We start from the raw sequence: 26,978 nt of genomic DNA, 5'->3' as shown, positions 1-26,978 counted from the left end.
GCCTGGGACGGGAGACGCGGCTCACCGCACCAGCCAGCGGCCGTTGGACACAACTGCGTCGCAACAGACCGCTCGACTGGCGGGATCTTCGCGTACCCCCTGGCTAGCCCGCCGTCCAGGGAGGTGAAGGCGGACGAGGGACCAGGCCCTGTACGAGCCCCAAGCGGAGCTTGCCAAGACCTGGTCACCTCATCGTGTACTTCCGGGAAGAAAGGCATTGGGGGGGACGCTGGATTTGACCAGCGTGACCCCCGCCAAGTACCAATCGTCCAACCGAGATGGGCCGGGACAGGGTGGAGGGTTCCACTCAAGCCCGACGCACAAGGCGGCCCGGGAGAGCACAGCCGTAAGCTCGGGATCCGACTCGGGCAACGCTACCGTCCCGGGCGGCAGCGCGTCCGAATCCTCCCCCGAGGACTCAGGCTCACCTTCCGATGCAGCGATCGACATCTGATCCGCCGCCGGCACACCAAAGGTAACGGCTGGACAGTCCGTAGAGGGCCCAGCGGAAACCAACGGTGGCACGATGGGTTGCGGTGCTGATGAGGCGGCAGGGGCCCGAGGAGCGTTTCCGCTCGGCGGGGAAGCCCTGACCGTAATCCTCCGGTCACCCTTCCTATACAGCGCCGTACCGTCATTCCGGTTCCCGGGGCCGGAAAAACGGTCGTACGCGGCATAGGAGAGGGGACCCCCGCTTCCTGAGACTTCAGGAAGGAGAGTCTCGACCTCAGCATCGCGATAGTCATGTTCCCGCAATGGGAACATGAACCATCCACAAAAGCTGCTTCAGCGTGCAGAATGCCCAAACACGAGATGCAACGATTGTGCCCATCAGCAGGGACCAGGGAACGACCGCACCCATTAACGCACAGACGAAATGACATACTGTCAGGGTTCGTCTGTAAAGCTCTTTTAGAAGGGGAAGTCAACTCACTCGTGCTGAAGCACCCAGGGAGCGACGCGATGTGTCAGGTACACCACTCCCTGACACACCGAGGAACCGGCCCAAATCGCTGCCTCACACACACTCTTTTTTGTGTTGCTGTGAAAACAGCAGTTTAGAGCTTATAGCTCGGCTCCTCAGACACTCGCGACCTCGCTGCACGTGCCCTCTTCACCAGCACCAAAGCTCGCTGCAGATCCTCTTCTGAGGCAGTGTTTTAGTAAGAAAAACACACGAAGAAAGGAGTCTTCTAAATAGGACACCAGTGAATGGCTCCGAAGCGAAAGACAGAGTGCGATTGCATCTGCTTCCTATTTATATACACCTGTCGGGGGCGGTGCGCATTATGCAAATATCGCACGCCAATTCCATTGGCTTGTTTTAGTTTACACGAAGATGATAGGGCTCTCTAAGCGATATCCCAATTCGTCGGTCACTACTGACGTACGTCGAACGTGACCGACTGAAAGGGAACTAACATTACACACTGTTGGAGAGATTTATAAAGAATGACGTTGTTTATGAATTATACAGACTGCAAGTGTTTAAAAATGAAAATAGCGACGGCTCTTGTCTCTGTGAATACAGTAATAAATGATGGTAACTTTAACCACATTTAACAGTAGGCCTACATTAGCAACATGCTAACAAATCATTTAGAAAGACAATTCACAAATATCACTAACAATATCATGATATCATGGATCATGTCAGTTATTATTGCTCCATCTGGCATTTTTCGCTATTGTTCTTGCTTGCTTACCTAGTCTGATGATTCAGCTGTGCACATCCAGATGTTCTGCCCTTGTCTAATGCCTTGATCATGGGCTGGCATATGCAAATATTGGGGGGGTACACCCCGATTGTTACGTAACAGTCGGTGTTATGTTGAGATTCGCCTGTTCTTCTGAGGTCTTTTAAACAAATGAGATTTACGTAAGAAGGAGGAAACAATGGAGTTTGAAATTCAGTGTATGTCTTTTCCATGTACTGAACTCTTGTTATTTAACTATGCCAATATAAATTCAATATTTAATTCTAAGGCACCTTTAAATACTTTTGAGATTTTACATTTTAAATGTTAAATTAATTAAAGGGGACCTATCATGAAAATCTGACTTTTTCTGTGCTTAAGTGCTATAATCTGGTCCCTGGTGCATCTACCAAACCAGAAAACGTGAAAAAGGTCAACCCGGTAACTTTGTTTTAGTAAGCCTTTCTGTGAAAAAACGAGCCGCTCAGATTTTCCTCCCCTATTGACGTAGGAAGGGGATCTTATTATAATATTACCACCCCCTAAATCTGTATGTTTCCACCCAAGGTGCCACCATTTTGTTTTCGCAAACGACAACAGTGTACCAGTGACACTGGTCCTGAAGTGCAGCTGTCCTGCATAGTTTAGCTACAACCCTGATCAAACACACTTGAATGTCTTCAGGATTACTAAAGCTACGTGAAGAAAGGCGAGTTGGGTCGGAGCAGAACTCTTCAGGACAGCAGCACTCAAGAACGTCTGTCCCTGAGCTCGTGATATGTCTCAGCTATGTAAACATTATCGCTGATCTTAAAGGTGCACTAAGTGATTCTGGGCGGAGTAACTTCCTGTTGACGTTCGAAGTGTTGTCAAACAAAACAGAGGCTAGCTAGACCCTCCCTCCTCCTCCTCCTCCTCCTCCTCCTCCTCCCCTCCGTGCTTCCTGAAACAGTCATGAACGCGCATTTAAAATGATTCTTGTCCGTTATTGGCTGGAGCATGTTTATTATGTTTTGTGGTCCAGGCTGCACCAGTGTGTTTTTATTGCCATTTTCGGAGCTTGTGGCGACTACAGAGACCGCGTTTTTTTTACAGTGTGTTCAGAGGACAGGTAGCTAGCGGATAGTGAGGAGATGTTTACTGTATGTGACAAAAAATGTTTTGGCCTAAAAATGCGTGACATCACTTAGAGCACCTTTAACGGCGATAATAGTAAAAATATGAGTCTCCATAAACTCCTAGTATCTGAGCCACTAAGGATGCAGTGTTGTAATTATATCTATGAAGGGAATGTGTCCAGATAAATTCATATACCAGTATGTGAAAGTCATTTTACACCAGACTGCTTTTCACACGAGGGTCAGTAAAACACAGGATTTGCACAGAATTTAATTTTCAAAGATGGATCGATACCAACTGTTCATGATGCAATTTCATATAGGCTATATTTCATCATGTTTCTGAACGTGTTTCGTTAGCATGTTGCTATTGTACTGTTATTTTCATTTTAACCCAAAAAAAGGTTGCAGTCTGTATAATTCATAAATGCCTCTCCATTCTTATTGAGTCTCTCCAAAAGTGTGTAGCTTTAGCCACGTTAGCCGTGCAGCACACTATCAAAGAATTGAATGTTAGCAAACATCCACAAAATACATACAATACCTGCGTAGTCTGATATGCTGCAGTTTGTAATTATCCATTTTGATCCATTTTAGGCTATAACCTTATTCTAAGTGTTACCACATTTTCTTGTATATGTGTTAATTTTGCAGATGTTTTATCTAAAATAACATTCAAAAGGGTAGTAAAAAAAATGGCCCAGTTTCACAGACAAAGCTTACAGGATAAAGCCTTAGTTCAAATAAATAAAAAAATAATAAAAAATAATGTTTGGCTAAGCAAGTACCGCTAATATAATGCTAATAAAAATTCTACAGTAGTTAAACAAGTCTTACATTTACACTACAATTTCCAAAGGGATGCAACGCCTCCAGTATGCTGACACCAAGGGAAAGAATGCACTGTTGCATACATATGCTGTTTCATATCATATTTCCATACCATGCTGATACATGCCATGCTAACTATCCCTCTAAACAAAAAGAGCGCTGTAGTTCAATCCAAACTATCACTGGGATACTTTTTATACAATGTATAACCTCCCATCAAGCCATCCAGATATGAAATTGATATGTTCCTCCGACATATTTTGCAGTTTGTACGAATACTACAAATACCAAAGAGTTTGCATGTGACTTAGGGCCCAATAATAGCCACAGGCCCCTGAATCTGGGGGAGGGGTGAGACTTGGATCAAATGCAGAGGTCTACGGCTTCCAAAGATAACTCATCACGCTGTGGACGTGTTGACAGGGAACATTAAGTTGAGAGGAAGCCGTCTACAGCGACCCAGGGTCAGGCAAAACACACACTGAGATAAACAAACTCATAAATAAATGTTACTATCACTTACAGTTAAAGCAACTATGGAACCAGAGTCCAATATCTTTACAATATAATATAAAGATATAAGCCTTTTGAAAGATTTTCAACACCTTAACTTACCCAACGCTGATCAGAAACAAAGATGAGGTAACAAATGCTTGCAAAAATATCTTTTGACACAGACAACACCCTTGGATAATGTAAAATGTATTTGACATGCCTTCTTAAGTTGTGCAATCTAGATTTTGTGTTATGCAAACACTTAATTACTTTGACATGTTTAAGTGTATGTTGAATACCACATACTATGTAAATGTTTACTATGTTTCTTCATTTTTCATCCTTAAGTGGACAGTTTTCATTATGTTTATGTCTCTACAGCCTTGTTAAATGTGAAGTAATTTCTGGAATTGCAATAAAATGCTTCTGAACACACCCCTATCTGCTATTGGTCAGACAATCAGATAGCTCCGCCCCAAGCATGTGTCAATGGTTGAGTTGATGTTGCCGTGTCAGGCTGGTCTGGAATTTTGGTGGCATTTACTGACTCTCTTGTTTTTCCAAACCTGCATGCATTAACGGTAGCAGTAACGGTATTACTAACTGTCAAGAATTTTATTGTGGTTGCCGGTTTATTGACAAAGCAGTAACAGTTGCATCCCTAGTAAAATATTTGTGTTTGGACCCCACTGACTTTCATTGTATGGACAAAAGCAGTTTCTTTTCCACAGAAGAAAAAGTCAAAAAGGTTTGTAATGTCCATGACGACTAAATGGCGTCAGAAGTTTCATTTTGGGGTGAACTGTCCCTTCAAGGCATCTGTTGTTTCCAAATCAGAGCAACTCGGTGCAAATTTCCATCTCACGTCATAGGAAACAAATCAGAGGCCAGAAAGTATGAACATGCCAACATGATCCTATGATGATGAATCTAGCAGTCCAGGAGATACTTGCAGAGAGAGCCAATGACCTTTGAGATCTTATTATGACTGGGAAGATTGCCACTATTTAACAGGTTATTCCTGTCATAAATCATTTATCCTTAAGATATAGAGGACAACAGCAGCATTGCAACAACCTTGCAATTGTGTACCAATGAATGAACATGACTATATGATTTTTTTCACCTAATATAACCACAATATTTTCTTGTGTGTGTGTGTGTTATATATATATATATATATTTAAAAGGTTAGTTCACCCAAACTAACCTTTTACAAGTACAGTGGTTCAATATTAATATTATAAAGCGACGAGAATATTTTTGGTGCGCCAAAAAAAACAAAATAACTTATATAGTGATGGCCGATTTTAAAACACTACTTAAGGACGCGTCGGAGCACAATGAATCAGCGTGTCGAATCAGCGGTTCGGAGCGCTAAAGTCATGTGATTTCAGCCGTTTGGCGATTTGACGTTCGGCAATCACTATATAAGTCATTATTTTGCTTTTTTTGGCGCACCAAAAATATTCTCGTCGCTTTATAATATTAATATTGAACCACTGTACTCACATGAACTGATTTAAATTTGTTTTTAGTACATTAATGGATCTTGAGAGAGGAAATGTCATTGCTGTCAATGCAGGCCTCACTGAGCCATCGGATTTCATCAAAAATATCTTAATTTGTGTTCTGAAGATGAACGAAGGTCTTACGGGTGTGGAAAGGCATTAGGTTAAGTAATTAATGACAGAATTTTCATTTTTATGTGAACTAACAATTTAAAGTTATGAATATTTTGGTTTGTATTTATGGCAAAAATATGCCAAATGTAATAGATTTTACCAAATCCAACCAAATTTTTCATCATTTTGAAAAATGTAATTTATTTATTTAAAAGTATGATTCTTTTGGTTTGCATTTTTGTTTTGTTTATTGACAATAATAAACAAATGTTAAGGACTTTAGCAGACCAAACAGTATTTTTCAACATTTTGATAATTTTTAATTTAAAGTTATGAATGTTTAAGTTTGTTCTTGATGCAAATTAAGTGCAAGAATGTGCAGATATTAATGTGAATGCTTTACTCTAATTATTAATAGATTGCACAATTATTGATAATGTAGTAAAATTGAGAAACAAGCAAATGTGCTTGCATTTGCAGAATATGAAGAGTGCTAACTTGCCTAACTGGTCCAAAATGGTATATAATTAACTAGAGAGTTAATCATTAAGGCCTGGTTTCACAGACAGGGTTTAGATAAAGCCAGGATTAGGCCTTAGTTTAATTAGGACATTTAAGTATCTTTTATAAACGTGCCTATATAAAACATTACTGATGTGCATATTGAGACAAAACAATGGCACTGACATATTTTAAGATATGACGGTGCAAGTTGCTTTCAGATAGACAGCTCAAAAATGCATTTTAGTCTATGACTAGCTTAAACCTTGTCAATGAAACCAGGGGTCAGAGTTTATAGTAAGAATCCTTGCTAATATACTACTAAATAAATAAAAATCATAAACATGCTGGGGGTAGGATCAAACTAGGAACATCTGACAAAGCATACAAGCCAGTCTATCCAAAAATGAACATTTTTTTCATCATTTAGTCACCCTCATGTCATCTCAAACCCATCTGACTTTCTTCTGTGAATCACAAAATGGAAAAAAAGAGCAACTTTAACATTATGTTTAACATCTTATTATATTTCACAGAAGGTCATACAGGAATCAATTCTCATTTTTGGATGAACCATCACTTTAAGTGTTTCTTTGGCCATTTACTAAGATTTGTTAGCATTTTCAGGGCACTTTTCAGTTTCACAGGCATGCAACTGGCATGTACTGTACCAATTTCACAAATTAACCACAATGAACAAGCACGCCACGCAAGCACAGCATGATCAACAGTGTGGAGACTCAGATGTGGAGCTGTCAGACTGATGGCTGCATTTTAACACTGCCTTAAAAGTAGTCACAAGAGACCAGGGAACACAGAGCCTGAATGCCATCCTGATGGTGGATGCATCCATGATGGACCAATGAGACAAAATGAACTGACAACTCTTATGCATCTGTTTCTATGCAATATAACATAATGACGAGTAAAAGGACAAGATAAGGAGTTATGGACACAAAATGAGATTATATTGAGCAAAACGAATTATGTAATACAACATCCTGCTCTCATCGCATCAGTCGAATGACAAGTCAAACAAGTGTTGCAGCGCTCCATCACTCAACCGACTTCACATAAACTCAAGCAGCAGACTACAAACACAAACTTTATATGGTACTAAACGATGAACAGAAACGACTGCGACATTTCAGGGTCCATACTGAAGGATACTCACTTGTTTGAAAGAGGAACTCGGCCGCGGACAGAGTTTGACTTCCTCGTCTGCTGTCAGTCAGTGTGAAACTAGAGCTCCGCCGAGAGAACTTACCTTCAGAAAACGTTTGACAAGCGCTGTCTTTCGTGCTCTGGGACACCAAAACTTCACACACATGACTGCCACCTACAGGACGGGCGAAACAACGTCTTTCATTTAACCCTGTAAGGCCTGACATATAATACTAAAAAAGTATGAACTATCAATCAGACGAGAGAAGACATGTGTACTATAGTAATTTATAGTAAATACTATAGTGTTTTTGAACCATACATGTAAAGAACTTGTGATAATTTTATAGTTGATGTGATTACATAACAGCTATAGTATTATAAATAAATTACCCAATACTGTACTAACTTTTCTACAATATAAACTAAACTATACTACTTTATTTATTACTGTTTATCAGTTCACTATATTTAATACTAGGCTACAGTATGCTGTAGCATTCATTAACAAAGTGTTTTAAATACTATACAGTATACTACAATTTACTATATGGTTCAAAAACAATATAGTATTTATTATTTTTCACCTGTGTACAACGGGTTTTTCAGCAAAGATTTGAACATGTTGATAATTTAGAGGCCTATATACTGTTTTACATCACACTGACAGTCCAGTCCCACCCTTAAAGGTGCCCTAGAATTTAAAGTTGAATTTACCTTGGTATAGTTGAATAACAAGAGTTCAGTACATGGAAATGACATACATTGAGTTTCAAACTCCATTGTTTCCTCCTTCTTGTGTAAATCTCATTTGTTTAAAAGACCTCAGAAGAACAGGCGAATCTCAACATAACACCGACTGTTACGTAACAGTCGGGATCATTAATATGTACGCCCCCAACATTTGCATATGCCAGCTCATGTTCAAGGCATTAGACAAGGGCAGCCAGTATTAACGTCTGGATCTGTGCACAGCTGAATCATCAGACTAGGTAAGCAAGCAAGAACAATAGTGAAAAATGGCAGATGGAGCAATAATAACTTACATGATAACATGATATTTTTAGTGATATCTGTAAATTGTCTTTCTAAATGTTTCATTAGCATGTTGCTAATGTACTGTTAAATGTGGTTAAAGTTACCATCGTTTATTACTATATTCACGGAGACAAGAGCCGTCGCTATTTTCATTTTTTAAACACTTGCAGTCTGTATAATTCATAAACAACTTCATTCTTTATAAATCTCTCCAACAGTATGTAATGTTAGCTTTAGCTACGAAGCACAGCCTCAAACTCATTCAGAATCAAATGTAAACATCCAAATAAATACAAATACTCACATGATCCGAATGGGCTGCATGACGAACACTTTGTAAAGATCCATTTGAGGGTTATATTAGCTGTGTAAACTTTGTTTAGGCACTGTATTATAGTCGAGAGCTCGGGGGACAGGGAGGGCGCGATTTAAAGGGGCCGCAGCCTGAATCGGCGCATTTATAATGATGCCCCAAAATAGGCAGTTAAAAAAATTAATAAAAAAAAATCTATGGGGCATTTTGAGCTGAAACTTCACAGACACATTCAGGGGACACCTTAGACTTATATTACATCTTGTGAAAAAACATTCTAGGGCCCCTTTAAAATTACCATAGTAACCACAAAAATATCATGTTCTCCAAATAAGCTTACTACAATAAAAATGGTGCTACTATTAGTCACCATGGTGCAATGAAAGTATCATGTTACTTGTAACTATTATCATGCTCATATACCATGTTATCATATGCAGAAATGCATAGCAAAATAATACCTTTTCAGTTTGTAGTCATAAAACCCACTGGAAATACCTGAGGGAACCCATGGTGAATTGGCCTTAAACAAAAAGTAGGTTAATTCTATTCAGGTTGTATTTTGTATACCAATTTTTATCTGTTATAAATATACATATTCCAAAGCAGTTCGAGTTCAGTTCAAAGACAGCAATGTCTTATTCACATCACATACAACATGTTCGGTCACTGCATGCCGTTACATGACAGATTGTTATGTTCTGAAGTATTTCAGCGTATCAGTGTTCAGATTAATAGGAAAACACACCTACACACCCACAGTCATCCTGCTTGCTCTGGCTCCACTTAGGTGAACTGATGTCTCTCCAGAGTCCACAGAATGTTTCCGATGCCAAAGATAAGTGTCTCTGATGGAAAAATATGAAACTAAATCATCTCTAAAATGTGGACAAGTATTTATAGTGCTTTTCACATTACAGTAGATATTGTTCCAATATATTTCATATAAAATAGAGAAGAAAGAGATGGTTCAAGTATTGTTTTTTTAAAGAATAAAACTAAATGATTATACAATCAAATAAATAAATATAAAACCATTTAAAAGAGAAATACTATAATAAACAAACTATTACAATTTTTAGTAAATAAATAATTAAATTGTGTAAACCCTACATTAGAATGCTACACTCTAAAAAATGCTGGGTTAAAAACAACCCAAGTTGGGTTGAAAATGGACAAATCCAGCAATTGGGTTGTTTTAACCCAGCGGTTGGGTTAAATGTTTGCCCAACATGCTGGATAGTTTTATTTAACTCAAATATTGTTTAATAATTAATGTATTCTTTGCTTAAAATTAACTCAAAGTATGTTGGAAATTAACTTTTTTAATATGTTTAATAAATGAACATTTTTTTAAACTAATAATAATTAAACAATAAACATTAATTCAATTGCTTATTAATAAATGTTCACCTTTTGATTACTATTGTTGCCTCTAGTAATTATTTGTATGATTTTTAATTTCCAACCTATTTTGGGTTCATTTTAAGCCATATAGTAATTTTTAATCAGTAGATGGTCTAACATTTAACCCAACCGCTGGGTTAAAACAACCCAATCGTTGGGTTTGTCCATTTTCAACCTAACTTGGGTTGTTTTTAACCCAGCATTTTTGAGTGTACTATTAGTATAAATGTCCATATGTCAAATATTAACTTCATATTATATATATTAATACAATTAAATTATTATAAAAATAAATATAAAATTGTAAATAATAATGATAAATTAATAAAATTATTAAATAATTATTTAACTGTATAAACTAAATAACTATAGTTTAGGTAATTATTTAATTTTTTTTAAAAATACAATATTTAAATTGCATTCTGTATTATGCCAAATGTAAATGTAATGTAGCTCTGTACATCAATAAAAATCAACATATGCAAATTACTTTAGTGTGCTACTGTAAATATAAATGTCCGTAATAAGCCATATTAACTGTCAATATATTACTTCTAATAATTAAAGTAAATTATAAGGAATTAAATAAATAAGAAGTTAATAAAAAACACAAAATTGAATTGAATAAATCCTAAGCAATTAGCTTAGGAAATCATTTTAATTTCAAAGATTCTGACTTCATGCATTAATGTCACTGTAATTCATCTATATTAATACATAAGTTAAAATAAAATAACCTCTCTGTAACCCGTCAGTTGACCACTGAATGCACACATACAGCAGTAGGGGTCCGTGGCTGTGACATCTCCATAATGCCTCCATTCATTTAAATGAAACCCAGTAAAAAGACTGTTTCCCCCTTAACGGACGCCGAAAAGCTGTGTCAATACCCTGTTGAGCAGGCGAAATGGGAAGTGAGTCAATGCGAGCTTGTTCAAATCCAGGCCCTGCATCAAACTGGGGTGAGTGATGAGAGTTTGGGTTCAAGACCTGAGCTGGGGTCAAAGAGGACAATCAGGTGTGTGACTCACTACAAGCATGTGATCACAACTAATCACATGTCATTCAGTTCACCACATTCGATTCCAATCAAAGCATAATAATGAATCATTTTAAATATGATCTTTTTTAGCTTGAGATGTCAGAACACTGATGACTATGAATCGACCATTATATAGTCTCTAAACATTTCATATATTTTCAGGGCAACCAAATTAAGACATGAAGTATATTTTTGCACTATGAATCATCAGTTTCCATTATTCATTTGCCAGAAGCTAAATGCGAAGATAGGCCTATACTCAAAACACTGGCACTAGCGTTGACCAAAAAACAAGAATTAATCATAAAGAGATTACACAAGTATTTGTTTTGGTGGTAGGCCGAGGTCTAACATTACCATTCGTGACATGATTTGAAACAGTGTATCTCTTTATTTTATGACCAGTTTAGAGGCTATTAGTGCACTTCACCTCTTACACTGTGTCCTTTATGCCAACATTTCTCAACATTTCTTGAGTACTGGACTCCCAACATATTTCAAACAATCCTCAAGGAACATCTAGGAGAAAATATACTCGTTATTGACTTGAATTTTCAGCAAAATTGTCAATTCTGTGGCAATTTCTTTTACGTAATTACTTATAAGACATTTATTTATAAAATGTACGGTCCATCTGCAATTACATCAGTTACAACTAGGAGGCCAAGGATCCCTCATTTTATGATTTAGTAAATTACATCAGTATAATTAAATGAGCTACATGTATCATGCTACTCAATGAGAGAAGATGTACACAGCAAAACCCCCAGAGTTAAATCAACTCTGCTCAGATTACATATGGTCCCTCTTTATATAGTGTTAAAGTAGCACTGAGATAATTAAGTGATTAATTAAGTTATGATTGAGCATTAGTGATGAACACCTGCTGTTAACAAGCAGAATCACTGAAAAGAAACACAATATCTACAAATGACTTCCAGCCACAGTCTTAGATGAAATCAACTGAAGATAAAAGACATTAAATCTCTCAAGATCTGATTAAACAACTCCACAAACAGCATATTATCTCATTAACTTTAACTCTGCTTCAGTGTTATTTTAACTCTATGTAGAGAGGGACCATATATTCTCTGAGCAGACTCTGGGGATTTTGCTGTATAGAGGATCTAAGCCATATTTGAGTAATTTGTGAACATTAGCAACTAAAAAGTTCCTATCCCATGATGACGCTCATCCCCAAACAGAAAACTGAAGCATCAGCAGTCTTTTACAGGCCTGAAATTTGTCACCTCAAAGAAAACACTACTGTTTTCCATTCCTTCCACATGTTGGTCTGCAGAATAAGCAATCCAGCATGTTCACTCTGTAGTCAAATGAAAGCAAGAAACACATATTCATCAGAGACACTTGAGCAAACATGCCCATTTCCAAGCAGGGCTCCTGCTGTGAACAATAAAATACTGTGTCATGATGGTCTGAATGACATCTTTTAAAGCTTTTCAACAACAATACTATGCAGCACAACTGTTTTCAACATTGATAATAAGAAGAAATGTTTCTCTAGCAACAAATCAGCATATTAGAATGACTTCTGAAGTATCATGTGACACTGAAGACTGGAGTAATTATGCTGAAAACAGCTTTACCATCACAGGAATAAATTACATTGCAAAATAAATGAAAATAAAAAGCAGTTATTTTAAATTGCAGTAATAATATATATATATTCATATATTATATACAGTACAGTCCAAAAGTTTGGAACCACTAAGATTTTTAATGTTTTTAAAAGAAGTTTCGTCTGCTCACCAAGGCTACATTTATTTAATTAAAAATACAGTAAAAACAGTAATATTGTGAAATATTATTACAATTTAAAATAACTGTTTTCTATTTGAATATATTTGACAAAGTAATTTATTCCTGTGATGCAAAGCTGAATTTTCAGCATCATTACTCCAGTCTTCAGTGTCACATGATCCTTCAGAAATCATTCTAATATGCTGATCTGCTGCTCAAGAAACATTTAATGTGTACAATTGTACAAAATATTTGTGTACAACATTTTTTTTCAGGATTATTTGATGAATAGAAAGTTCAAAAGAACAGTGTTTATCTAAAATATCATCTTTTGTAACATTATAAATGTCTTTACTGCCACTTTTGATTGATTTAATGCATCCTTGCTGAATAAAAGTATTCATTTCTTTAATTTCTTTTCAAAAAAATAAAAATAAAAATTCTTACTGACCCCAAACTTTTGAACGGTAGTGTATAATGCTACAGAAGCTTTGTATTTCAGAAAAATGCTGTTCTTTTGAACTTTCTATTCATCAAGGGATCCTGAAAAAAAAAAGTACAACTGTTTTCAACATTGAAAATAATCATAAATGTTTATTGAGCAGCAAATCAGCATATTAGAATGATTTCTGAAGGATCATGTGACACTGAAGACTGGAGTAATGATGCTGAAAATTCAGCTTTGCATCACAGGAATAAATTACTTTGTCAAATATATTTAAATAGTAAACAGTTATTTTAAATTGTAATAATATTTCACAATATTACTGTTTTTACTGTATTTTTAATTAAGTAAATGTAGCCTTGGTGAGCAGACGAAACTTCTTTTAAAAACATTAAAAATCTTAGTGGTTCCAAACTTTTGGACTGTACTGTATATATGTATATATATATATATATATATATATATGGCACCGAAAGCACCAACAGTGGGCACGTGAGCATCAGAACTGGACCACGGAGCAATGGAAGAAGGTGGCCTGGTCTGATGAATCATGTTTTCTTTTACATCACGGGGATGACCGGGTGCGCATATGTCGCTTACCTGAGGAACACATGGCACCAGGATGCACTATGGGAAGAAGACAAGCCGGCGGAGACAGTGTGATGATTTGGGCAATGTTCTACAGGGAAAACTTGGGTCCTGCCATCCATGTGGATGTTACTTTGACACGTACCACCTACCTAAGCATTGTTGCAGACCATGTATATCCTTTCATGGAAACAGTATTCCCTGGTGGCTGTGGACTCTTTCAGCAGGATAATGCGCCCTGCCACGAAGCAAAAATGGTTCAAGAATGGTTTGAGGAGCACAACAATGAGTTTGAGGTGTTGACTTGGCCTCCAAATTCCCCAGATCTCAATCCAATCGAGCATCTGTGGGATGTGCTTAATAAACAAGTCCAATCCATGGAGGCTCCACTTCACAACATACAGGACTTAAAGGATCTGCTGCTAACATCTTGGTATATAATAAACAATATAATTTATACAATAATAAAAATAATCTAGTAATCCAAATGACAGTACACATTCAAGAGCATTTAAACCAGCAGTACAACACATATACTATTGATATTGCAATTTATATGATGTCACCACTTTACCTGCTCATGACTGTTAACCAGCCTCCAAGGACGTGTGAAATCCTGTCCCAAATGAACTCACCCCTTCACTAAACTACAACAGTTATAAACTAAGCATGTTATTAAGGGTCAACTTTTCACCCCTAAGCCCAGACAATACCTGCAATTCACTGGCTTACAGAATATATTTTGAAATAAACCTGAATGGTCACTCATGAGACCCCTAAGGTTGTTAGATTTGTAAAGTAGCTACACAGAGCAACAATGTGCTAGTATGAGAATCAACAAAGCACAGCCTGTGTGACCAGACACAATATGTTTTCGTTTGACCGGTCCAGGGTTTTCCAGGTAATTAAGTTTCTATTTTACACACATGGTTTATAGTTCACACATGTGAATATATCGCAGGCTTTGTATATGTTGCATGTGTAATGAGGTGTACCAGCTCATTGGAGCTCCCTTTTTTAAGGACATTATAGATGGGGCTGTAAGTACCTGTGGGTAACGTTTCCTATGGCAATTTTTAGAAGTCAAATAGTTAAGTCTGAAGAAAACATTCAAAGTGTAACCAAGCAATTTTTGCGTAACTTCTACTCTGCTCTGTTAAATGTCTGAAATGTTGCCCATGGTAGAGTTGCCTATTACATAATTACCCAGTCTTATCACACTTCCTGTGACAGGGTTCATGGGTTTAAAACAATATAATTTCCCAATTCCTGACCATATATAGACCACGTATAGGTGATGGATTCCATCATATTGATTTACTGAATTTATGCACCATAGCAGGCAAGTTCAGCTGCAGTTGCCAAGATAATCAACTTGTTTGGGTATGTGAAGAATATAAAATGCCTACTGGGCAAAGAACGTTTCTTCCCACATAAGGATATGAGAGTTAAAGGTGTATCTCACACTTCAAAAACTTGCAGAAAAAGCAGCTTCTGTTAGTGAGTCAGCACTTTAAAGTTTGAACTGTGAAATTCCAGCACCATCAGATGCAGACTGATATTTGGTTGAGAGATTCTTGCAAGTTTTTTCAGTGTCCCTAAATATACCACACCAAAGGCCCGCAATAGAGCCTGTACTACACGGGAAACTGAAGCGTATATTTCCACAATAGAGTCATCATATTTCCGCCCACCTGATGATGAAGACTTATGTACATTTCATGATATTTACTACTCTATTTGTACACAAATACAGGCAAGAAAGCAATGACCCCAATAGAGTTAAATTAAAAACTCAGAAAATATAATTTAAACTGAAATACTGGAATGAAAATTGTATGATGATTAGGGGGAAACAATTTCCATTCATTGCTGAAAATGCTGATGAAACGAACATTAAGATAACCAAACACTGGGTAATTAATGGGTTATTTATGGTGAGTTCAGCCTGTTGAGTCATTTTATTGGGTTATTTTTAATGTGTTTACCAGGTGCTGGGTAGTTTTTATGTAACTTAGCTGATGGGTCATTTTTACAGTCAATACAAATGATGAACCCCCTCACATATCGATCCAGAGCTGGGTCAGTTTGACCCAATGTTGGGTAGTATGTGCCGAAACAGTTAAAACTGGATACATTTGTCAATGGCCATTTTGTATTCTGTACCGACAGAACATTTCCTGAGGGGAAACTTCCTAAATGAAATTAAGGTTTGTATTACATCAAACTATTACAGTACAAATAGGAACACGTCTTACATGGGAGCGCTATTGATCTAGTGCGCTAGCGTCGCAGCTGTGGTCACGCTATTCGTTTCACGGGTTGAAACTTGTCTGACAGACGAGATACCAAAAGGTAGAGCTGTTTTTGATGTAGCTTTGCAAACTTGAATATTAGCACAAGATTGAACTGGAACAGCATACTGATGCCAGTTTTCTTCCCACAGATTCCCATTGGCTGCTCTTGCTCTTACTACATTTTTTTTTTTTTTTTTGAGTATTCTACAGTTGATATATGAAGACTGATATATATATAACAGAGATTTTATAGTGCATTTTTATTATTTAAATGAAAACAACATTCAGTATCAGGTTAATTGACCCAGCACTATGCCATAACCCAGCAAATGGCTAAATGTATAAAACCCAGCAAGTGTTCTGTCCAATATTTACCCAGCACTGGGTTGCTAAATAACCCAGAAATTGATGTTTGCATTTTTTGGTGCAAATGAGAATGAAATTAAATGAAACTAAAAAACCCAGACACATTTAATGTCAATAAATATTTCCTAAATTTATCTAAATATATAACTGTTATATTCTATCTTTGACAAAATATTTTTTACTGATTGTAAAGAGGGAAAGCACATTACATTTTTGTGAAAGCATCCTATTATGTCCCAGAATTGAAACCTGTGCCAATCAAACATGCTAGCCTATCCACCCCTGTCTCCCCCAAAGTTGTGATTTGAAAATTCAAAATGCCACTCAAGGGCACTCAATAGTCCCCACTCCCACTTTTCTGCCTCCTTCTGCCCTTTTCTATCTCTCTCTCCCACTCACTTTGCTAAACTTCTGCCCAATTTAAATTAGATCCCTTTCTGCTCCTGACTCACACAGGGAAGGCAAGCAGTCCAAAAACACGGGAATTTAGACATTTCCCAACCAACAGATTAATGCAAGACACAAGGACATTTCAAAGAACAACTAAAACAAACAAGAAGGGACAATACTAGTTTGGTAAGTTTTTTATATATATAAATAAAAACTATTTATAGTTGTTAATATTAATATAGCTTCAAGTTTGAATATGCATTTATTGATATATGTATGAGACCAAGTATTGGTTATACAGTTTCATTGATTACATGATTAGCAATTTCTCAAATTTTGTTATTTTATTAATATTCAATGTTAAAGCATGTGAATTAGAATAATAAAACTCAATATTATGGCTATATCTATTATATTTTCTAATTAAATTAACATCTTACCAATAATAAATTAGTATGCTTGCCTTAATTACATTGAGGTCTGGGTTATTTGGTGTGCTCCAAGTCCTTTGTTTCTTTTTGTACACACTTTCAATGCAACATTAATTTTGTGGTTTTAATTTGCATTTTAAACATTAGTTATTACTACTAACTTTTCATCTTGCATGTTAAATTCTCCTGATAAGGATGGGCAAGGTGTGTCGTAGGTGAAGCTACCTCTCTAAATGCAAGTGTGCATAATAGTTGTGATATATGTGACCAAATGCATACCAACAGATTATACTGTACGTAGTATGTTCATGCATTACTATTAACATGACATACTTTCACTGTAATAGACTTGCTTACCTGCCACTCTGTGTGTTGAATGTGGACAGTGTTCTGGTTCTGTGGCACTCTTGGGGTTTTGGTGATTTAGGGCCTCCTGTGGAATACAGCAGAGTATTTACATTGGCTTTAACGCAGGCCTGGGTCCATGAGCACAGACCACAGCAGGAACAGAACTCTGCTTATTGGCCTGTGCCTGATGGGAAGGGAACATACCACACTGGCTGAATGGAGATACTGTGGAGGTCCTCTCTCCACCTCTGCTTGACAAGACCAGAATATAACTGTAGACATGAAGTGGCATTTTTTAAAACAGCTTTTGAAAGGCACATGTGACTGGTCATTTTAAAGAAGGCAGGACACAGTTTACTTTTTTTAAGACTAGAGTTGGAGCTAGCCAGTAAGCAGATATACTTATAAAGAAATCATTGTAATAAAAAAGCATTCACATTCATCGTATTAAAAGTGCTCATTCATTCATTCATTCATTCACTGTGGGACGTTATTCATTCCTCTGGAATAGAATGTAAACTTGTCTTCATGACAGAGGAGATCCTCCATGACTCACCTCAGACAGCTGAGTTAACATATTTCCGTCTATCAAGAAGATGTTGAATGTGGCGCTTCTCACCTCACACAACCTATTTGTGTGTGTGTTGGTGTATGTGGTATGAAAAACATATTTTCAGTGCAGAATCTATTGAAAATAGAATAGGATTGCATATAAAAAAACAACCAAACTATACTGACTACACAGAATTGTCTCTGAGTACTATATAAATCAATGAAAGCATGCTTGAGGTCTCATTCACTTGTATAGGAAGTGGTCTTTTGTTCTTATCCTACTGGCATAAAACAGTAAAACAGAAGTAAGGCATTCGAGGTGGGAGATAAAAAGCTGCTTCAGCGCAGTGCCAGGATGGAGGTCTCCTACAGTCACTCAGTGCATTTAAAACAGCTTGATTCAGAAAACCTGAGCAACAGCCAAGAGGGAAAAATTTAGACAAAGTGGTGAATGATACACTGTGCTCATTATCAGATTGAACAGTAGCATTTATATTTCATACAAGAAAATATTATGCTTTTTTTCCAGGCAGATTTCACAGTAACTATTGATTAAAATTCAACGTACCAAGCCCAGAACACTTCCTGTTGCACAAACAGTGAACTATTCTTCTTTAGAGAGAGACAGGGAGAAAGAGTGTACGTGTGAAAATTTAAATGGGAGAGTGGATTAATGACGTCATGTTTCCAATCTATTCCAAATTTCCACCCGGAGTACAGTATAGCTCAGTCAGGCCCTGTAAAGCCTCAGAAATGGAGAAACTCTTGAGTGATTTGCTCAGTTTATTGTGCCCTAGATACATGCTCAGAAAAAAGTGTGCAAAACTTGTACCTTTAGGGGTACAACATCTTGTCACTTGTCAAAGGAAAATCTATGTACCTTATTTACCTTTAAATGGTTCACAGTAGTTACCTTAAGGGTACAAAGATGTGCCTTTAAGGGTACTGCCGTAGTGACAAGATGTTGTACCCCTAAAGGTACTTTACAAGTTTTGCACAGTGTATCTTTGTTCTGGCTGTTGAGGCCTTAGTTCAATGCATCACTGTTGAATATTGGTCAAATGTGCATGGTGCCAGATAAATTAATGTAAAACAAACACTCTTTTTCTATATTTTTTTAAGGTGAATCATGTCTTTGATTTGGCTTCTGCTGTATGCATGCATCCATGCCATTCATGGCATGATAATTTTCGGAGACATGGCTGGTAGGTGAATGTTTGTTGCTTTTTGGATGGCTAAGTTTTATTTCTTTTAAGTGAATGAGAATTTCAAAAAGTTGTGTTGTACAGATCAGGACAGCCCCCTCAGTGTGAGCATCCCTGTGGAACAGACTCTGCGCCCTCTACTTGGGGGGAGCATGGTCATACCCTGCTACTTTCAGGACAACACTTTCCAGGACCCTGGTGCCCCAACCATCGCCCCACTGTCCCAGCGTATTAAGTGGAGCTACATCTACAAGGGCAGAATATCGCTTATTCTGGTTGCCAGTGATGGCTTGGTGCAGGTTGAGAGAGATTACTTGGACCGGGTTCATATGGTAAACTACCCCATGGTGCCAAATGATGCTACAATTGAGATCTCAGAACTCCGCTCCAGTGACTCTGGCTCCTACCGGTGTGAGGTCATGCAGGGGATTGACGATAACTATGATTCAGTGGGAATGCAAGTTCAAGGTAATGCACTTTCAAACTTTTCAGGTAAAATAAAGGACATCAAATATATCAATAACCGAAAGTGAGAATTAAATAAATGGGTCAAATTTTTACAGGTATTGTGTTTCACTATCGAGCAATTTCTACCCGATATACATTGACATTTGAAATGGCAAAAGCAGCCTGCATCCAGAACAGTGCTGTTATTGCAACTCCCGCACAGTTGCAAGCTGCCTATGATGATGGTTACCATCAATGTGATGCCGGCTGGCTTTCAGATCAAACTGTGAGGTAATGTGAAGAGGTCAATATCTAATAACTATATAAATAAAAGCCACAAGCAGTCAATACACAATCAATACAATGGAACTGATTTTGTACTAAATTTTTTTATCTTCTAAAAAAACACTGAAATGACACAAGCAATACTAAGCTGATAACTATAATAACATTCTATGCAATTCTCCATAGGTATCCTATTCATGAGCCAAGGGAGCCTTGCTATGGAGACAAAGAAAATTTCCCAGGGGTACGAACATATGGAGTCCGAGACATCAATGAGACCTATGATGTGTACTGTTTTGCAGAAAAAATGTCAGGTACCTCAGGCAGTGTTTCCAAACTGAAATGTATCTAGTTGGTGAGTTTTTGCTATGTTTTTACTTTATGGATTCTCCTCGTCACCCAGGCAGAGTTTTCTACTCCATGTCTGTGGAAAAGTTCACCTTTGCAGAGGCTGAAGACCAGTGTGCAAAGTTGGGAGCCCAATTGGCCACCACGGGGCAACTGTACCTGGCATGGAAGACTGGCATGGATGTGTGCAATGCTGGCTGGCTAGCAGACAGGAGTGTACGGTACCCCATTAACATAGCTCGACCCCAGTGTGGTGGGGGGCTTTTGGGAGTGCGAACAGTTTACCTGTTTCCAAATCAGACTGGATATCCATACCCAGACTCCCGCTATGATGCAATCTGTTATGGAGGTAAGAACAGACAAATTATTTCATATTTTATTGCATTTTTTGTTTGCTATATCGATTAAAATAATTTATACATTCCAGATCAATTATATCATAAAATCAATTAAGGAATAGAAACTTAAAAATGAGAAAAAAAAAACATTATTTACTCACCATTGTGTTATTCCAAAGCTTGTACCTATTTTTATATGCAGTTGCAAAGAATTTCCAAAGATAGAACATCCAAGCAGATCCTTGTCCTTATATGACTCAAAAGTTTCTCACAAACATTGTAAATTATTTTTCAGAAGAAACAGAAATGGTTTTAACAAACACCTCACCATTTCCTGAAATATACACTACCACCGATTCCATGTTCACTGTGGCTACAGTCACCTCAAGCTCATCAGACTATACTGAAGACGTGACCACAGAAGGAGAGGTCCGTGGCCAACTGGTTACAGATGAGCCTCTTAAAGTCACAAGCATAGAAAGTCACCTAACACTACCTTACAACATCACTGAGGTTGAGGAGGAAGTCATCAAAGTGGCCGCGGCTCTGCCTAATCTAGGATACGAGATTCCCAAGGACAATGTCACTGCTGGTAAGTAAACTAAACTGGATCCAATCTGTGATATAGCCACATAATGTTAGTAATGCAAATGCCAATGCATCCCACACACCACTGAAGGAACTTATACTGACATTATAATTATGCCAAATGTAATAATTGAGCCAAAACAAGGATTTGCAAAGAGTTGCAGGCACAAAATTGCAGGTGCCTCAACTGATTTCCAAAACATGTCTTAATACCATAAACAGCATAGTTTTGCAGCTCCTTGAATGGTTCCCTATCAAATATGGCCAAATCTTTCTTCACCCTAGAAACAAAGGGAGTAGTATTCCACTATCGCGCTGCCTTGAGCCGCTATGCTTACACCTTTGAGGAAGCCCAAGTGGCGTGTCAGAAACTGGGAGCAGTCATAGCCACCCCTGAGCTCCTTCAGGCTGCTTATGAAGCTGGCCTTCATCAATGCAGTGCAGGTTGGCTACAAGACCAAACCGTCAGGTGATCATATTTTTTACAAAGTGCTGCTCTATGTTCCTCACTGCATTTGTTTCTGTGAATTAACTGTAATCTTGAGTCACATATTTGCATGTTGACACCTTATATAGTATTCTACATTGTGTTTAGGTATCCAATCGTGCATCTTCGAAAGAACTGCCTTGGAGATCAGGAGGACACCCCTGGTGTGCGCTCCTACAATGTTAGGCCTGCATATGAGCGGTATGATGTGTACTGTTACATGGACCAAATAAAGGGTGAGTAAGTTCATTCATGACAATGCAATGGACGTATATTGTATATTTAAATGTCTATAATCTCACGGTTTGGTCTTTGTCCCTTAGGGGAGATCTTCCATGTGAGTTCACTAGCAGGCTTCACCTACTACGAAGCTGTTGCCCATTGCAGAAAACTGGGTTCTACTCTAGCCTCAACTGGAGAACTCTATGCTGCATGGAATCAGGGTTTCCACGAGTGTAGTCCTGGCTGGCTGGCTGATCGCAGTGTCCGCTATCCTGTCCGCAACCCAGACTTCAGTTGTAGTGATAACAAGACTGCAGTCCACACTATTTATGCTCAACCAAACCAAACAGGCTTCCCAAACCCATACTCCAGATATGATGCATATTGCTTCAAAGGTATAACAGCTTTTAAGCCTGCATGCACGAGTTTCCACTGAAAGACAAGACTGGGTGTTGATATTGGAGTTTCTCTTTTTTTTTTTCAGCAAATCTGTCTATACTCCTCGATGAGGATACGTTGAATGTTACAAGGACGGAGAAGGATCTTAACATGACGGACATAACAGAGCTGCTGAGACCTGGTACCAAATATATTTGATTTCTCCACTTGCTACTGCTAATCTATTCTGCATTATTGTCATATTTAGGCATGCTTACTTTCAGTAATGTGTGTTGCAGTTCGTCCAATTGTCCCTCCCATGATTGTGGACCTGTCTGGTTCTGGATCAGGCTCAGCATCAGGCGATCCTGATTCCATTTCTGGACACATGTCAGGGAGTGGCATAACCAGTGGGAGCATATCAGGTTCTGGCCAAAGTGGTGATGGATCAGGTCTTCTCGTGAGACTCCAAGAAGGTGCTGATACACTGATGTGGCAGACTTCTGCCTCAGGCAGCACTTTGGAGGCTAAAGAAGGTAGTGGCAGTGGTAGTGGTGTTATCATAACTTCAGGAATAGGATCAGGGGACCAAGGATCTGGAGAGGAGTCTGGACTCTTCCAAGAACAAAGTGGAGCTAGTGGCCTTCCATCGGGACTCGGCAGTGGAATTAGCGGTTCAGGAAGTGGATTCTTCAGTGGTGGGGAATCGAGTGGGTCAGGCTTCTTCGATGTGTCATTTATAGACTCAGAAATGACTGATCTGACTGCAAGACCTTCTGGAGAACAGGAATTGTCTGGTATAACCCCATTTGGCTTGACTGATGTTAGTGGTTCTGGCTCTGCCATTGACTTTGGATCTGCCTCTGGCTTTGGATCTGGATCTGGCTCTGCCTCTGGATCTGGCTCTGCCTCTGAAACCTCAAGTTTCATCCCTTCAGGTCATCCCTCAGGAGAGGTGTCTGGTCACAATCAGAAAAACGATGAAGAGATTGTAATTCTAACAGACAATGAGGTCATTGAGTTGACATTTGGGTCCACCTTTGGGCCAGAACAGGGTCGTGGATCAGTGGAAATCAGTGGAGAGGGCAGTAGTCAGGAACATTATTCTGAGGACATATCTCTTTCCAATAGTACTTTATATGAAGATTACTGGAATGCCAATGAAACAGATGATCCTCTTCCAGAAAGAGATGAGCAAATTAATGTCACCACACAAGTGTTTGATATGTCTGATCAGTCGCCTCTGAACACCACACCACCCACCACTTCTGTACTCACCACTTCTCCTTCAGCTTTACTACAAATGCCAAAAGCTATAGAGGAACCATCTGTTATTGATGGTAATAACTGAACAAAACTATAATTTTTGTTGTTATTCATCTAGTGTACAACAGCCTTCATATTAACATTTGGAAATTAAGGTTAATATATCTCTCTTTGGCAGATTCTGCTAACCCCTGTGATCCAAACCCCTGTGGTCAAGGTTTATGCTCTCTACAAGATGGCTTTGCTGTATGTCAGTGTCATTCAGGATTTAGTGGGGAAAACTGCTCAACACGTAAGTGAAAAGTCATAGAGCATATTAAAAATCACTGACCACAAACATACCATCATGCTATGTACTTTATCTATTGTGACCAAAGCAAAGTTTTAACCACCTTTGTCTTGCTGACTTTTTACTTCCTACACATACACTTCCTACTTCATACACAACTTACATGAAATTCTAAATCGTAAGGAGTGTATGTTAATGATGAATTACTAGGGTATTTGAAAGGAACACATTTTGCCTAGTGAAGTACACAGATATAACCCTGCTCAGTGTGTAGGGAGCAGTGAAAACTGCACAGGGACCCTGTGAATTGAAGCACAGCCTGACAGTCTGGCGTAACTAGCCACCCTTTAAAGAACACATAATCGAAACTATATCAGATTCATTGCCTCTTTTGTGTTTTCTCAGCGATTCAGGGATGTGCTGAGGGGTGGACAGAATTTATGGGCAGCTGTTACATTCATTTTGATGAGCGAGAGACCTGGACCAGTGCTGAGCAGCACTGTCAAGAGCTAAACTCTCATCTGGTTAGCATATCCTCCCGACAAGAACAAGAGTTTGTAAGAAGTGAGTTGAATTTGGTTTCTTATAAAAGATATGTACCTTTTTGATCTAAATGAAAGCACTTATACATTTCTGAACCACCTAGATCAAGCGCACGACTATCAATGGATTGGGCTAAATGACAGGAATGTGCAAAATGAGTTTCACTGGACAGATGGAAGTCCTTTGGTGAGATTTCTTTTAGAACTGAGTGACATCCATGATCTGAGGCATCTGCAATATGTCATTGCTTCAACCAGTGCTACTTTCTCTGCAGGAATATGAAAACTGGAGACCCAACCAGCCAGATAATTATTTCAACACAGGAGAAGACTGTGTTGTTATGATATGGCATGAGGATGGCCAGTGGAATGATGTACCCTGCAACTATCATCTTCCTTATACTTGCAAGAGTGGACCTGGTAAGAAGAGGTGATAGACATTAACTTCAGCACCAAGTCAGTCTCACCTAATTAGCTATGAGAGCTCATTAAATAGCTACATCACAATAGCTATTTATTGACATTACAGTCATTATGTTAATTACCAATGGATATTGTAAATGCAAAAGAACTACAATTCCTTGTTTTAATACGAAGAGAATAGTATTTTGCTATTTTATTTTACTCTTTTTTTTCTGTAGTCACATGCTCATCACCTCCTGAAGTGAAGAATGCCAGGATGTTAGGCAACAGCAAAGATCGCTACCCTGTTAACTCCATCGTTCGATACCAGTGTGACAGTGGATTCATACAGCGCCACCTTTCTGTAGTACGCTGCTTACCCAATGGTCAGTGGGAGGAGCCTCAAGTGGAATGCATAGGAGGTAAGTATATGCCACACACACTTGAGGACAAAGTTAAGGTTAGAATGTTATATTTTGTGGAGTAAAGTTCCAACTCAAAAATCAACAAACATATTTGTGTCCATGTTATTACCTACCTCAACAGGCAAAACAATCAACAGGCTACGGAAAAGATCCGTCAAGACACATCCCAAGCCAGTCAATAGTCGGACGTGGAGGAAGGTCCTCTAAACAGGACAAAAAACACACATTTTAAAACATCCAGAGGACTGTTATTAATAAAGATCACCTGTACAGAAGCCTTATTTACTCAAAAGAAAATCTCAATGACAAGGGAACAACCTTATGTAGTGACAAACTTTATTTAGCCTGTCTGGCTGATTGGTTTACAAGTTCTATTTAGAGCTCTGTTTTGGAGAGAAGAAAAAAAGATATCTGGGTTTATTTAAATTTATTTGGCATTTCCGGATTGTATTTCTACTACTTTTTACCCTAACCCATAAATATTGGGTGACAAGAGATAATCTATAAAGAATAGACTAAATTGCACACAGTGCAAAGAACTAGCAAAGAACAGGAGTTTACTTTAGATAGTTGGTGCATTTTCCTCCAGGCCACAAGGTGACACTAATGCTTACTTGTGTGAACATTTTTCTGCTAAGATCTGTGGCTATGTTCAGAATGAAATAGTGGCTGCATCCGAAATCACATACTTCCCTACTATATAGTAGGTGAAAAACAATATGTGACAAAAGAAGTATGTCCGAATTCACAGTACGTATAAAAGAGTAGACAAAAAGTACCCGGATGACTGACTACTTCTGGCGAGATTCTAAAGTGTGCATATGATGGACACTTTACCATCCCATGAGGCCACGGGAGAGGATTTGTGAATGGCAGTGAAGCGACTTAACTGATGATTTCTGACGCAGCCACTAGCTTACTACTTTCTGAATATGGCACAGTATACTGCCTACAATTTGAAAAATGAAACAGTAGGCATTGCATCGTCACATCACCTATTACTCTGCATACGAGTAGCATCAATAAAATGTGCATACTGTTCACAGTATACATGCTAAATATACATACTAAATACTGCACCAATAGTACAAGTAGTATAATAGTTGCAATTCCAAACACAGCCTCTAGAATTATCAAATGCCGCCCCCCAATTTGCATACTCCTAGTATGTATTTCACCAATGCACATTTTGAATATGTAGAAAAACAATAACAGTATTGGGATTTTTTTTTTTATTGTATTGTTGCATACTGTTTGCATTTGAATGTAAGTATTAGGATGAAGCTACACAATACCTTAGCTTAACTTTTAGGTTCATACATTTCCATGTGGCAACATTGGCATTGC

At 38.2% G+C, this 26,978-nt stretch overlaps 2 protein-coding genes across 16 annotated transcripts in view; one reads left to right on the top strand and one right to left on the bottom strand.

The window, feature by feature from the left end:
• The window catches only part of ppip5k1b (diphosphoinositol pentakisphosphate kinase 1b), a 51,981-nt gene extending 44,415 nt beyond the window's left edge, over positions 1 to 7,566 (bottom strand). For all 15 annotated transcript variants that reach the window (XM_067380208.1, XM_067380212.1, XM_067380210.1 and 12 more), the window contains exon 1: positions 7,442 to 7,566. The gene's annotated coding sequence lies outside the window, so the exon portion shown is untranslated. The remainder of the gene's footprint in view (positions 1 to 7,441) is intronic.
• Positions 7,567 to 19,538: 11,972 nt separating this feature from the next.
• acanb (aggrecan b) lies at positions 19,539 to 25,845 on the top strand. The gene is made up of 17 exons (XM_067379299.1): positions 19,539 to 19,614; positions 19,699 to 20,082; positions 20,178 to 20,352; positions 20,533 to 20,660; positions 20,750 to 21,043; positions 21,328 to 21,624; positions 21,906 to 22,089; positions 22,216 to 22,343; positions 22,431 to 22,724; positions 22,814 to 22,909; positions 23,007 to 24,047; positions 24,152 to 24,265; positions 24,668 to 24,826; positions 24,909 to 24,991; positions 25,080 to 25,224; positions 25,446 to 25,628; positions 25,753 to 25,845. The coding sequence occupies exons 1-17, from the start codon at positions 19,539 to 19,541 to the stop codon at positions 25,836 to 25,838; spliced, it is 3,867 nt and encodes a 1,288-aa protein (XP_067235400.1). The 3' UTR covers positions 25,839 to 25,845.
• The last annotated feature ends 1,133 nt before the right edge of the window (positions 25,846 to 26,978 follow it).

This window comes from Chanodichthys erythropterus, chromosome 24 (assembly GCF_024489055.1).
Source record: "Chanodichthys erythropterus isolate Z2021 chromosome 24, ASM2448905v1, whole genome shotgun sequence".
Taxonomy (NCBI): domain Eukaryota; kingdom Metazoa; phylum Chordata; class Actinopteri; order Cypriniformes; family Xenocyprididae; genus Chanodichthys; species Chanodichthys erythropterus.
The sequence above is the reverse complement of the archived record's forward strand: the minus strand, read 5'-3'. Positions and strand labels throughout refer to the sequence as shown.

Coding starts and splice junctions, on each gene's coding strand:
- acanb (XM_067379299.1), top strand. CDS start 19,539: ATGTCTTTGATTTGGCTTCTGCTGTATGCATGCATCCATGCCATTCAT. Junction 20,083..20,177: donor AGTGGGAATGCAAGTTCAAG/GTAATGCACTTT, acceptor AAATTTTTACAG/GTATTGTGTTTCACTATCGA. Junction 22,725..22,813: donor TGATGCATATTGCTTCAAAG/GTATAACAGCTT, acceptor TTTTTTTTTCAG/CAAATCTGTCTATACTCCTC.